We start from the raw sequence: 14,196 nt of genomic DNA, 5'->3' as shown, positions 1-14,196 counted from the left end.
CTCTATCAGAGAACAAAAAGAGATTTACATAAATGGATACAGACTGGAAATGTGGCATATTCAGGAGTTACAGCATGTATGTAAAAATTCAAGAGCTGCTTATCTTTAAAATCTACAAAATGGAAGGTTCAGTCCCCTTTATAATATGGTTTCTCTCTCTCTTTATTAAGCTTTTCTTTATTAAGCTGCTTTTCTTTTTTTTAAACTCCCTACTCATAAAGCAAGAAAAATTTTATCAGTATCATTAAATATTCTCCTCATAGACAACTTGAAAGCAATTCAGATTATTTCAGTCAAATAGGAAGTCATGGTTCCTTGATCTCTAACAATGAAAGAGAAATTACACATACAAGAGTCTTATTTAGAACATTTTCTTGTCCTCTCACTCCATAGTTTAATCTTGGACTTCATGTGGAGTATAACTTATGCTGCCCTCCCAAGATACATAAATAAAGTTTGTACTTTCTCAAGTAGAGGTTATTTAATCCTAAATATCACGTCACAAATATAAGTAAGCTTCATCTCCCTTTGTATGGTCTTTGTCTTGGAGAGAGAAAATATTCTCTTGGATGCCTACAGTCATTTCTATTCATTCCTAGGAGTTAACTAGGAGGTTCCTCTCTCACCTTCTTCTGAAATTGTTCCAATCACATTTATTTCTTCACTGTTTTTTTTCCCCCAAAGTCTCTAAATCAACCCCAACAAACATCTGGCTTTTATTCTTATGCCTTCAGTTACTTCTAATTTGTGGGCATCTGACTTTTCTAGCATAAATTTCTAGCAAATTACTCCATAATCAATGTGTGTAATAGCTGTAGCTAAAAAGGAAAAGATTTCTTCCTTGTGTTCATCCTCATGGATACCATACCTCTAGACACTGAAGACTACAACTCTGCTGGCATTTAAAAATTCTATTTTGCACTCTATGTGCAAATCTAATTTGTTTTCCACTGTCACTCATAGGACTTTTCCGGCATTATTCTTTTCCAAAGTATCTTCTTCCCTCTTGTTTCCTTCATCCTTTTCCATCTAGTGTCCATGTTCAGTATTATTTCTCCCCCTGCTCTCCCTCCACCCCCATGCATTAGCTGTAAAATAGATGTAAAGCTTGGTGTAAGTCCAAAAATTTTATGATCAAAATACATACTTAGCAAATTGTTTGGCTAAATCTTTCATGTATGATGAAAGATTATTACCACAATTCATTAGCAAATTATAGACTTTGAAATGTAGGCAGACAAATATTTGGCCCTGTATCAATCAATTTGGACCAGCTGGGTAGAAATTCACACAATCCTAGGAAACCCAGGAAGTGAGGTGCTCTTTCATTTTTCATTCACTTGAAACATTAAAGAAAAATTACCATTCTACCAAAATGTCCACTTTTCGAGATTTTAGCAGCAGCATTTTAGATTGAGTTTTATTTTCAGTCAATTACTACTTTAGTGACCAATAAACTGATCCTTTTTCTTGCAATTGACTGCAGAAGAATAGTGCCTAATGCACACATAGGCACCTTGCTATCTGACCATTATATTCCAGTTTAAAAGCTAAATATTTAATAATGGTTCTATTGCCCTAAAAAGCAGGCAGGGGGCTACTTCTACATACACTAAATCAGCCTGGAAACTAATTTTGCAGTTATTCATGATAAATAATATCATTAACATTCTTCCTCTGAGCCTCTCTTGCCTAGTGAGGTGACCCTGTACAAAGATTCTGATTGATCCTATGTCTGTCTGTTTTGGTTAAGCTACCAGGCTGTATATGGGAACAGCTGCACTTTGGGAGCAACTTAAAACAAATTTCATCTTAGTGGCATCTAATCCAGTCCTTGGTACAAGACACATGGAAAAGTCAGTGTCAAAATTAAACAATGCCGTCTTTGCAATGAGCAGATGCTTTTGCCTTGCAGCTGTAAAAACCTTAAAACAATCCAGTACTCTACTGTCTGGTCACGCAATGACCACAAAGCAAGGAATACATTTTGTCATTTAGAGAAAATGTTTACTATGAGCTTTTAAAGTCTTTTTTCTTTAAAAAAAATGTTTAAGAAAATAATAAAAGGAATACATTGAGTGTAATAATAAGGTAATACAGCCCTAAATTGAGCAATAAAAAAATTTTAAGCATATTTGCCAAAATAAATATGTTTGAAAAAGAATAACTACTTGACTAAATAGTATTAGGCCATACACAAAACACATCAGACAAAAGAAAAATTACCATACACGTGTTTTAACAGGTTATAGACAAATAATCTTTGGTATATAAGGATAAACATGTAAATATTTTCTATATGCAGGCCTTATCTTAATATACCTAGTCTTAGTCTAGCTTATGTTTATGAGCATTTTATATTCATTTACGTACCCATCCTTTGATTTACTTCCTTCTTTGTTTTTGCTTATGTTTTTGCTGGGGGAGGGTGGGGTGGGGAGAAAAATGGGGAGGTTATATAATTCTTATTTTATGGCTAGAGGATAGTTAAATGCTAAAACATTTCTCAGCTTAAGTAATGTGGTACTTATCAAAGTCTATAAAGAAACGGCAGCCTTTTCCAAACTTTACCCTATAGAAGAGAACCTTGCCTCTGACATTCAGGAATCTAGGGGTTAATATTTTAATACTGAAATAAACTCTTCTTCATGAGGAGAAACACTCCAACTACTGTGTGTGGGAAACCAAAGAACTAGCCCCACCTAAATAAGTGACTGCATGGTCATGATCAATCCACTTCTGCTAATTGAGGTTCTGGCTTTAAAGGTAGTTTTTCATAGTACCTACAAGAAAGAGAATCTAGTAGTCTTACCTTTATTTTAAATAGTCTACTGCAAAAAATTTTTTTCAGTAAGTTTTTCCTAATCAGATTTTTTTCTTGAAATCCCTTTTTCCCAGAGGATATCAATTCATTAACACCTCATTGCTTATAAATTTCATTGGATATTTTGTTAGTTGAAGGTCTGGGGATTCCCCTTATGTTCCTCCCCACCCCACAACGAATATTTCAATGAACAAGTCCCAAAGTAATGACCACATTAATAGGAAGTTAATTAAATTTAATTTAAATATCAAAGAAGGCATGTTATCCTATCCTCTTCATTAAAATCTTTGAGAAGTAAAACTAAATATTTTTGTGGTTGTCTTTGTATTTCTATATTTTATTTTCTAAAAATATAATTAAAACATGTTGACGTATAAAGCATATTGATGCATTATGCCAAAAATACAAATTCTAGACATTCATTTTTTGTAAAATGTTTACAATTATCCTTAAGTCATATAATACTATTGGTATGATTTTGTTGTATTCTTTGTTAATGGTTATAACTGAAATAAAGTTGAATTACAGTGTCAATAATACATGTCATCAAACAAAAGTAAACCATGGAACAAAAATATATCACAAGAGAATTATACTTGAAAGTATAAAAACATACAAATACAAAATAACTGACATGTATTCCTAGATATGATCCCTTGTTTTTTAACCCACATAAGCTTAGAATAAGAATTAATCATTTTACATAAGCTAAGAATAAGAATTAATCATTTTACAGTGTCAGTGTTCCAAATTATATACAAACGGCTTTACGGATAAGAAATAATTATAAATTTACACAAACTGGATTTGCTTATACTTTCTTGTTATTTTTATAATAACTCTGGTTAATAATCAGAATTATGCTAACAAGAACGGTGCAAAAACATTTTGTTTGGAAGTGCATTTGAACTTGTTATTAATTACGCAATTCCAATTTACATTTAATGGACTTTAATACATTACATATTTTTATGGGAACATGTGGAGATCTGGAAAAATGGTTGGCTCAAATAGGTGGTTCTCTTTTAAGTTCATTTTATCCCTTTGGGTTCACTCAATAACAGCAATATATTTTTAAAGTATATATTTTACTGAAAAAATACATAAGTCACAAACCAAAAGCTAACAGATGTGTGACTTCTAATTAGTTATAATAATCTCTGCTTCGATGCCATTAGAATGAGCCTTTCTTTTCTTTTGAAAACTAAAAAAGCTTTCCTTTGAATTTTAAACTGTCAGGGTGCTTCAAAGTCAGTGTACAAAATCTGCTTTGATTAAAATTTTAGACATCTACAGTGATAACTTTATGAAAGGAAAATATTAAATTATAATTATCCTAAACAGACACAGTCTTGTGAAACTAACCCTACATTCATGTTAAAACACAAAGAGTTGAATATAATGAATTTGATTCATCCTCGAACACAAAGCTTCACCACAGTAAACTCAGTCAACTGTTGCTCTTGCGCCTATATTCATGGTGCTTAAATAGCTCACTTTAAAACAAAAAAAACTCCAATTGGCTTTTCATATATCCACCCTCCCCAAAAATAACGCACTTGAAAAACTCAAATGATATGAAAGGCTTCAAGGCCTCTTTTCTCCCTTTCATACCCCTTTTTTTTATTTCTGTTTGCAGTAATCTGCCTTTCTCTTTCTCTTTCTCATTGCTACAGAGCAAGCGAGGAGGCTCAGAGCTTTGAAAAGGGGGCTCAATGTGTAATGGGTCCACTAGAATTAATTTACTTGCACCAAATCCATTGAGCACAGAGGGTTTTTTTTTCCCCCTCTCTCTCTCTCCCTCTCACTCCTCAAATCATTTGGAGTCGAACGCAGCCCCCAGCCTTTGTAATTCTAGTAAAGCACTTAAAGTGCACAGTAGGTGTTCATGAGGACCATCTGGTCAAAAGCAAAACAAGCTGCTGATTTTGCCTTTGAATAGAATGAAGCAAGTGTGAATTAGTCTCTTCAATTAGCACTATTACAACCTGTCAAGTGCATATTGTAAAACAGGATTATTACAGTATTGGTCACCAGTGCAATTATTTACTCTCTGCCTTTTCTTGCATATAAAAATGTCTTATGTTTATTAGTTTCTGATAACTGAACATAATATCTCTTAACCCAGGCATTTTAAAACTACCAACACACAAATCACAGATTATGAAATACAGTCGGCCAAGAAGCTGTTAGGATACACATATCTTAAGTAACAAAGGTCTAAAGCACCATCGACTCTTAACAAAATTTCATTGTTTCTAACCTTCTTGAATGTAGGTGAAGAAATACTTAAATGGCTAAAAAAAAAATGTCCAGTGGAGATTATTCTAAAATACTTTCAGAGGGAAAGAAAGACTTGTCAGTTCCAAATAGCTGCATTGTAAATATCAAATTTATTTCCTAAGGGGATAATTTATTAAGCATCACAGAAAACCCCAAAGTTTATAAAATGATCATTACTGATTTATTCATTTGAAGTGGTATAACTTCAACAGATCTCAGTAACAAAGTGCAACTTGAAACTTATATACATGCAAAAGAAACTCAGTCTCCTTTTCTGAAAGCTGAAAAAAGGCTCAAATTCATTGCCCAGTTGCTTAAGAAATTATTTCTCTTTCATTCTTCCTAAGATGTCATTTTGATTTCAAATTTTTAAAAATCAAACTATGATACACGCTAATTAAAATGGGTTCATTCTAATTGAGCTTATATATGCCGTTCATCTTACAGTAAAAATAAACCACGTAAACTTTTAATTAAATAAGCACACAATTTAAGTTCCCCTATTGCATATGCACACTCTTATCTCTCTACTCTTCAGTTCTGTGCCAGCAGCCCCCACCCTCTCCATACTGGAAAACAAACAAACCAAAAAATAAACAAACAAACTATACGTAAAACATATACAGAAAGGGCATGTTAGTTAAGAAGTTTTAGTCAACCCACTACTAGAAAATTGCTCTTTAGTATAATCTGTAAAAGACTACAAATGTACTGTTAACAACGTCCAGCATTAAAGGAGAATAGTTTGAAATATGTATTAGTCAAGCAAGTTGAGTAAGTAGCAAGTGAAAAATAGATACAAAAAACCCAACAGGAGTTTCAAATTTGCAGAATCAGAATTAGTCTCATGATTTCACAATTACTTAGCCAACATTATTTTTAAGGACCGGTATGATTTATTTAGTTCACTTCTTGTTGCTAATTCAAAAGTAGTGGCTTCCCACTTAACAATTGCTGGTATTAGTAGTGAAATGTTTTATTATTCCATGCAGGATATATCTTTATAAGTTGTCGATTTTTCCCTTTAATTCCCATTGAGAACTAAATAAACACTAATAAGAACAGTGAGAATTCTAGGGTAAAGTGAAACTCAGAAAAGGATTTAAATAATTCCAATAGCTCTTCATAGTGCTTCTCGCTGTAAGAGATAAGGAATACTCCATGATTCCGTACCAAAAATACTTTGGTTTTTTATCAGTGTTATTCTGGGTCATGTGTGTATTCCTTAAGTTTGTATGACATCTAAAAGAAAAGTGATATTTTGTCTAATAGGAGCTTTTGCAATAGTAAGATGGACAACAAAGAATTAGTTTCCAAGAAAAGTTGGCTTGATTTCAGGGACTTTATTTCCTTTTCCACACCTGGGTTTAGGATCTGAAGTAGGCAAATCAATCTTTTTTCCCCCTAATTTAACCAATCCCAAGTGCATTTGTAGCCACAGATCTTTAAAAATCAGAATTACTGAAATCTGTACAATTAACTGTTTAAAAATCTAAATTCTCAGTGTAGAAAATTCATTAAAATAAGGTAAGCTTGTTTAAATTTTCAGGGAAATTCAGTAATTTAAAGTGTGTCAACTAGGTAATTAAGGATCCAAGAAGGTAGAAAGACAGATTGTCACAAAGTTATTGTTACATTATTTGATAATTTTTATAAACTACTTTGTCATAATGGAAAAAGGGAAAGGATTTTTATTCTTATGACTACTTGCAACCCTCCATTCTGACCTTTTTATACTGTCATTGCCTTTTCCACAAGTAGGAGGATAATGTAAGTGGAAGGATTTGTAAAGAGCTTAAAAAAAATAACCTCAATATCTAACTAGCTTAAATTAAAGTCTAGAGCACCCAAAGGATATAAGTCATGCATTGTGAGGCAAGAGATCACAGAGACAGAATGAACAAACACTTGTACAACTATCGGTTTATCACCACTAACCTGCATGAACATATGGTCACTGAAGAGTTATTTAAAATTCAAACTGCAGCTAAGTTCTATTTTCTAAGTCAGTATTTTAAAAAATGTATTTTGTTAATTAAAAATTGAAATTATAGTACCTTTGTCAATCCTATTTCATTTAATAGAACTTTCCCTCTGGAGGGAAAATATTACAAGAGATTTCTTTTAGAAATGCAAGGCTTTCAAAAATTAAAAATACCAGAAAATGGTATTTTTTCCCCCACCTACAATAAAAATAATATACAACTACACTGGAAAATAAAATCAGTTGTTTTTTTTTTTTTATTTCTTCCTTTTATATGTTGGTCGGAATTCATTCTTGAACCTATCAAACAACACTGAAAAAAGATTTCTGAAACTGGTGACAAAAATTAATTTACAAGTTAGGATATATGGTATCATTAAGCTTCCAAATTAATAGCAAAAATTCTAGCATTTATAAAGTAACACTGCAAAATCATTTCAAGATTATATTTTTATTGTGTTGCAACCTGACTTTCAATCATGCAACAACAAAAATACATGTACTTAAGTGTCACTGTGGGTTGCATGGCTGTAGCATAAGAGCATCTTGTCCTCCTTGAACCCCATTCCAGATATTCCACAAGTTGAAGGAGAAACGTCTTAGGATTAGGCCTACAGAGTGTGACCCTAGGCCTAGAGAGTACAATCCACATTCCTTTTCTAAACTGTACAGAATAAAAGAGTTTATGTGTACCTGTCTGCCTACAGAAAAGCAACAGATATTAGAAACAACTGCACTTATTTTTTTCCTGGCAACTAGCATTTCAAATATTATTTTAAATCAACTTTTAAAAGATAAAAAAAGGAAAAAAGAAAAAAAAAGAAGAAACCAAACTCTTGTTGAGAAATACATAAGAATATTTGTCTGCAAAAATATTTTCAGGACACTTTTCATTTAGAAAATGGTATACTGTTTTCAAGTCCTTGAAGCTTAAAATATATTTGGTAATCTAAATAGCAGGGCGCAGAGAACAGTTTCAGCCAACTGTGGCACACAATGGCACATTTACAGAATTTTAAGTATTTCTTTTAATAATTGATGTAGTCATTTTGAATCATTCTGCATAGGATATCAGGTGTGAGCAGATTGCATTAACGCTGCTTAAACATTTCAACTTGTCAGTATGGCCAACTCGATTTCGGAAATATTTGCAGTATTTTCCCATCGAAACAGTAATAAAGGCAAAATAAATATATGCCACTGCTTTATAATCACCGAACATTAATGAATATTTTATGTCTTTTTAAATCTCCCTGTTTAATTTAAAAGGGTGAAATTAAGTCTCCTCCCTGCAATATGCCAATTATCTGTAAATCAAACAATAACTTGGCTATTATGCTCCTTTTTGTTAATATAAGAGAAGCTAATTTGAAAACACTGAACGGCATTTTTAGACTATCAGTTTAATAGTCCTCTCTGCCCCCTTGTGGGAGAAAGTTGAAACACACTCAAACTATAGAAACTGGAAATGTTAAAACAAAAATGCAAAAAAACAAAAAAATGTAAAATTCTGGCTGTAAATATTGCAATCAGAAAAAAAAAAAAATAAGGCAGTCTATATGTACCCTTCATGCGATATACTAGTCTTCAACTTAAAAAAGGAAATCAACAACAGAATGAAATTTACCTCTTATTATCTTTGCTGTTCTTGATTAAACTGGGGTTATTTATTTTGAAACTGAATTCCTTATTTAATTTTATTCAATATATAATTTAAATTTCATAATCATGAGGCTCCCAGAATAACTCTGCGATAGGGCCAGAGTTAAACATTATTTTTAATATAAAAACGACAATGATTCTTCAATGAATTAAAATTTTAAATTTAGAGAACAGAACATCCATTATAGAGATTAAAAATGAAATGGCAATTAATATATTTAAAATCCTGAAAAAAATCAAATAATTTAAACCTATGATTCAAATTAGGGGCCAAGAAAAATCTTAAAGATCTTAGTTACTAGTCAACAAACTATTCAAGTGATAGAGAAAATAAACTTCAAGTAATGAGTTATTTACGCCAAATTCAGAAGTTGAAATTTATTGATAAAACATGAAAAAAGTAAAACCATTAACAGTCATTACTGAAATAATTCATATACTTCCGAAAAATGATTAGGGTGAAAACAACTTGTTCTTTCAATATGACATTAATAATTAGTTGAAGCAATGTAGTCCAAGAAAAAAATTTATGAAATAATCTAAGATTAAACAAGATTAATTTTCTTTATAAAAACATGAGTGGACAATGACTGTTGTCTTCATAATTTACAAGGGGTAATGTGACATAATCATAATTTCACTGTCTCTAAACACAAGTCTTGTCACATAGCCTTACACATTTTCCCCCCCAAAGCAGATAAATTACTAGCTTTTAGGTAGGTGGGGCCACAGACAAGAAGTTACCTCTTCTCTCTTGCGGGAGGTTCTTTTTGAAACAGTGGCCCTGGTTGGTCACATTGATGAAAATGTTTACACTATAAATAGATTCTTCTTAGATACTCTGAGCTAAATGACTGGGTTCCCTACAGCATCTCACGAATACTGCCCAAGGCTGGAATTCAACTGCTTAAGAAAAGCCTCCTCAATTCCTTTTGGAAATAGGCAGGATACACACTATAAATAATATGTTTGAGAGCAACCTTTCAAATAAAGTATACGCATGTTCGAAAATGCATGCTGTCGATAATCTCCAAATTAATATTCTGAATAATTACTATAAAACTATGAAATATATAACAATGTGTTTTTTTTAAGCAGGGTTTTAAAAGTTGACTATTTTAAGAATTATCAAGAGCTTTCATTTACAACATCTATCTTTCTAGGTCAAGTCATTTAATGTATCTACAGTAATCACTGATGCTCAAGTTAATTAAAATTAAAAACCCAATAATGAAACATAAAGAGAGTTTCCAACCAGAACACATAAGCCCTCTTTAACAGGGTCAACATTAGCTATAATGAGCTACCTTTATTCCTTAGCTGTGAGACATAACTCACCTCTTGAATGGTACTGCTTCCTGAGAAGTTCAGGTTGTACTCCCGCTGGACTTCTCGGTGGGTGATGATCAGCATGAAGTTTTGATTTAATGACTCCTGCAGGGCACTGAAAGGGCTGAAAGAGAAACAAGGAACTCTGAGATGAACAAGTCCTAGCTTGCTTTACGGTTAGCGAAAAAACCCCAGGAGTACCATAACCTCCACACAGGCATGTCCGGGCCCAATGTTATCATCTTTTCAGCTCCTAAAGGCAAGAGAGCAAGCCGAGAACCAAGGGGAGTTAACCTGTTAACTCCTTCTCTACCAAGGTGTTTTTAAACTTCAGTTATAAATACTTTGCATACATAAGAATTTCGACAAGTCATGTGCTGCTGTCTGCATATGTATTTTCTCCAAGAGAAGCAAATTTGTCAATTATATTAAATTCCAAATATGCTACTAAAATGTATACTCAAAAACTCTGGTTCAATTCCAAATGAAACAGCAGTTCTGGAAGAACAGAAATTTGAAACTATTGTTTATACTCATGAGTGTCATATAGGTATACAAATACAGTTTCAGTAAAAATTGAGAAAGTATGGAAATCTACAGAACTTTAATTGCTATACCGAAATTCCTTCAAGATAATTGTGCTTTCACTTACAAGTCAGAAATGCCGAGAATTCAGAAAGTGGAGAATTCAGAGCAATATTAAACTCTGTGCCAAAGTTCCAAAATGTAAGAAATGTGTCAGAAACATGAAGAAGAAATGAATTTAGCCACATCAATTAAGAAAAATAGGCCATGGTTCTATTTGTTTATAACAATATTAAAAAGCACCATCGGCAATGAAAATAAAAATGTGTCACCATTATGTATGAACAATCTGTATTGCTAGTCTCAAGTGTAGTGCTAGTCTCTCTTCCATGCTATGCTTTAGAAGCAAAAAAAATATACGGTTCTGGCCTTCATCACTCCTCCTTTGCCAATATGTAACTATGTGATAAATATAAATGCAACATAAGATTAGAATTAGGCAGTTAATCTGTGTGTCCCAGTGTCACCCATCGAGTTCACAGGTAAATTACAGATTCAAAATACCTAGGAAACACCTATATACAGCATGAAATATTATTGATCAAAGTCAAGGGAAATAACACCCCACTAAAATAGAGTTTCTTCAGGCAGGGACCTTTGTCTTTGATCCTTACCACTTAAGCATAATGCCTGGCACACTGCAGATAAATATTTATTTAATAATGAATAAACTGTATATCTTCAGAAGGCAAGAGTCTTACTCATATCTGTATTTTACACAGCAATGCTGCCTTCTGGAAAACTACCATGGGAATTAAGATTTTGATTCACTTATTTATCTACATTAACTGAATGCCTCGCATTATTCCAGATGCTAAGGAAACCGACCCAAATAATACACAGTTCCTGTCCATGAAAACCTTCACAATCTAATGAGGGTAGACAGACACGTAGACAGCCATAGTATAAAGTGATAGATACAACTGAGAAATTGAAAAAAAATACAATGAAAACCAAGAAGGAAGTGCTTAACTTTGCCTCAGTGAGAGGGGGAAAGGGTTAAGGGAAAGCTTCAGAGGAGAATAAAAATATAAATTGAAATATAAAGGATAAGTAGGACCTTAGAGTTTATTAATTGGAAGGGACTAAATTTTTGTTTTATTTGGGGAAAGGAGATGGGTGGCACTTTTTAGACTAGGAAATAATAAATGGAAGAACGCAGCATGTTCATTCACTCAGTTAACATATATTTATTGAGCGCATACCTATGTTTATGACACTGTTCCAGTTGCTAGGGACACAGTTATGACAAAAAAAAATGGTCCCTGCTTTCATGAAACTTATATCCTAGTAAAGGAAACAATACTCAAGTAAATAAGTAACTTTAGAGAATGCTAAGTGCTATGAAGAAAATAAACAATATTATAAAAGGTATCAGAGGGGTGGGGGGAAGGAAATTATTTTCAACATAATAGTTGGGGAAGACATCTCTGAGGAAATGACATTTAAGTTGAGGCTAGTATAAGAAAGAGAGAGCAGGAATCTGATCATGTAGGTCCTTGTAGACCACAGTAAAGGACTTGGTGTTTATAGTAATTGCAAAGGAAAGCCATTGGAAGGTTTTACACTGGGAAATGGTTAAGATCTGACTTACATGTACATTTATACATTATTCTGGTTGCTCTGGCTACACTGCAAAAAGAGTCAAGGCAGGGCTAGTCGCAGCAAGAAGTGATGGTGGCTTACGCTAACTATAGAGGCAGAGAGTGAAGAGTTGTCAGGTTCAGATGTATTTTAGAGGTAGAAGCCAGACAACTTACTGATGGAATGTGAGAGAAAAACATAACTCTAAGGTGGTCGGAGCAAGTGGAGAGATGGAATTGCATTTAACAAGGAAAACTGGGTTAAGAACAGGTTAGGTAGAAAGTTTGAGAGTGAAGTTATGTATATATCAAAGTTTTAGGTGCCTATTAGAGATCCAAAAAGAGATATCATGTATAGCTGTGTATAAGAGTTGAGGGTTAAGTAAGAGAGCTCGGAGCAGGAGAATCGACAGCACATACAGGAACCTGGCCCCCCACCCCGCCCCCCTTGTCTTCAGTTTCCGTTTCTGCAATTTCAGTTACCTGCAGTTAACCAAAGTCTGAAAACATTAAATGGAAAATTACAAAAATAAACAATTCATAAATTTTACATTGCAGGCTGTTCTGAGTAGAGTGATGAAATCTCACGCCCTCCTGATCCATCCTACCTGGGCCATGAATCATCCCTATGTCCAGAATACCCTGCCCCTTAGTCACTTAGCAGTTATCCTGGTTATCAGATAGACTATCATAGTGCTTGTATTCAAGCAACCCTTATTTTACTTAATAATAGCCCCAAAGCACAAGAGTAGTGATTCTGGCAATTTGGATATGCCAAAGAGGAGCCATAAAGTGCTTCCTTTAAGTGAAAAGGTGAAAGTTAAAAAAAAATTGTATGCTGAGGTTAAGATCAACAGTAAGAATGAATCTTCTACCAATGAAATTGTGAAGAAGGAAAAAGAAGTCTGTGCTAGTTTTGCTGTCTCACCTCTACATGCAAAAGTTATGGCTACAGTGCATGATAAGTGCTTAATTAAGATGGAAAAGGCATCATATTTGTACAATAAGATATTTTGAGAGAGAGAAAGTCTGCATTCACATAATTTTTACTATAGTACATTGTTATAAATTTTCTATTAGTTATTGTTGTTCATCTTTTACTGTGCCTAAGTTATAAATTAAACTTTATCATAGGCATGTATGTATAGGCATACCTCATTATATTGCACTCTGCTTTATTTCGTTTCACAGACTGTGTTTTTTACAAGTTGAAGGTTTGTGGCAACCCTGCACTGAGCAAGACTATTGGCATCATTTTTCCAACAGCATTATTTTTTAATTAAGGTATGTACATTGTTTTTTTTAGACATAATGCTGTTGAACACTTAATAGGCTACAGTATAGTGCAAACATAAGTTTACATGCACTGGGAAACCAAAAATTCATGTGACTAACTTTATTACAATATTTGCTTTATCGCAGTGGTCTGGAATTGAATCCACAATATCTCTGGGGTGTATGCCTGTATAGGGAAAAATATACTATACGTAGAATATGGTACTCTCTGTGGTTTCAGGCTTCCACTGGGGGTCTTGAAATGTATTCCCCATGGATAGAGGGACTACTACAGATAGTATATAGATTTTGTAGCCAAAAGAAATCACCTAGGCAAACAGGGCTCTCCTCCCAAATACTGCACAGCTTTCAGACTACCTCATGTCCTACCATTAGTATTACTATAGACTGCCTCTTCTCTGAATTCATGTATCATATCCCTTATTTAATATTTATTTATAGTGTGTTTTGTATGGTTTGCTTTGTTTCACGTGTGGAAGTCCTGAATTTAAGACTACAAGCCTTTTGAGAGTAAGTATCTTTATTATTCACCTGTATTTCCCTTGACACTTAGCATACTAAAAGGTGATTCAAGGCAATCCTATAAACACTTAAGGAATAGTTCTGCATATTTGGAACTCCACATAAAGAATGACTAATTCTCATTTTTT

At 33.3% G+C, this 14,196-nt stretch overlaps 1 protein-coding gene across 8 annotated transcripts in view; it reads right to left on the bottom strand.

Moving 5' to 3' along the window:
• The window catches only part of FAF1 (Fas associated factor 1), a 487,383-nt gene that overhangs the window by 227,191 nt on the left and 245,996 nt on the right, over positions 1 to 14,196 (bottom strand). For all 8 annotated transcript variants that reach the window (XM_089922958.1, XM_089923008.1, XM_089922966.1 and 5 more), the window contains one exon: positions 10,092 to 10,206. In XM_089922958.1, coding sequence (XP_089779084.1) covers positions 10,092 to 10,206 — 115 coding nt within the window. The remainder of the gene's footprint in view (positions 1 to 10,091; positions 10,207 to 14,196) is intronic.

Source organism: Delphinapterus leucas, chromosome 1 (assembly GCF_059928025.1).
Source record: "Delphinapterus leucas isolate spDelLeu-1000000601 "Yukka" chromosome 1, BTC_Dleu_Yukka2, whole genome shotgun sequence".
In the NCBI taxonomy this organism is placed as follows: domain Eukaryota; kingdom Metazoa; phylum Chordata; class Mammalia; order Artiodactyla; family Monodontidae; genus Delphinapterus; species Delphinapterus leucas.
Note: the sequence above shows the minus strand (reverse complement) of the source record. Positions and strands in the feature narration are given on the sequence as shown.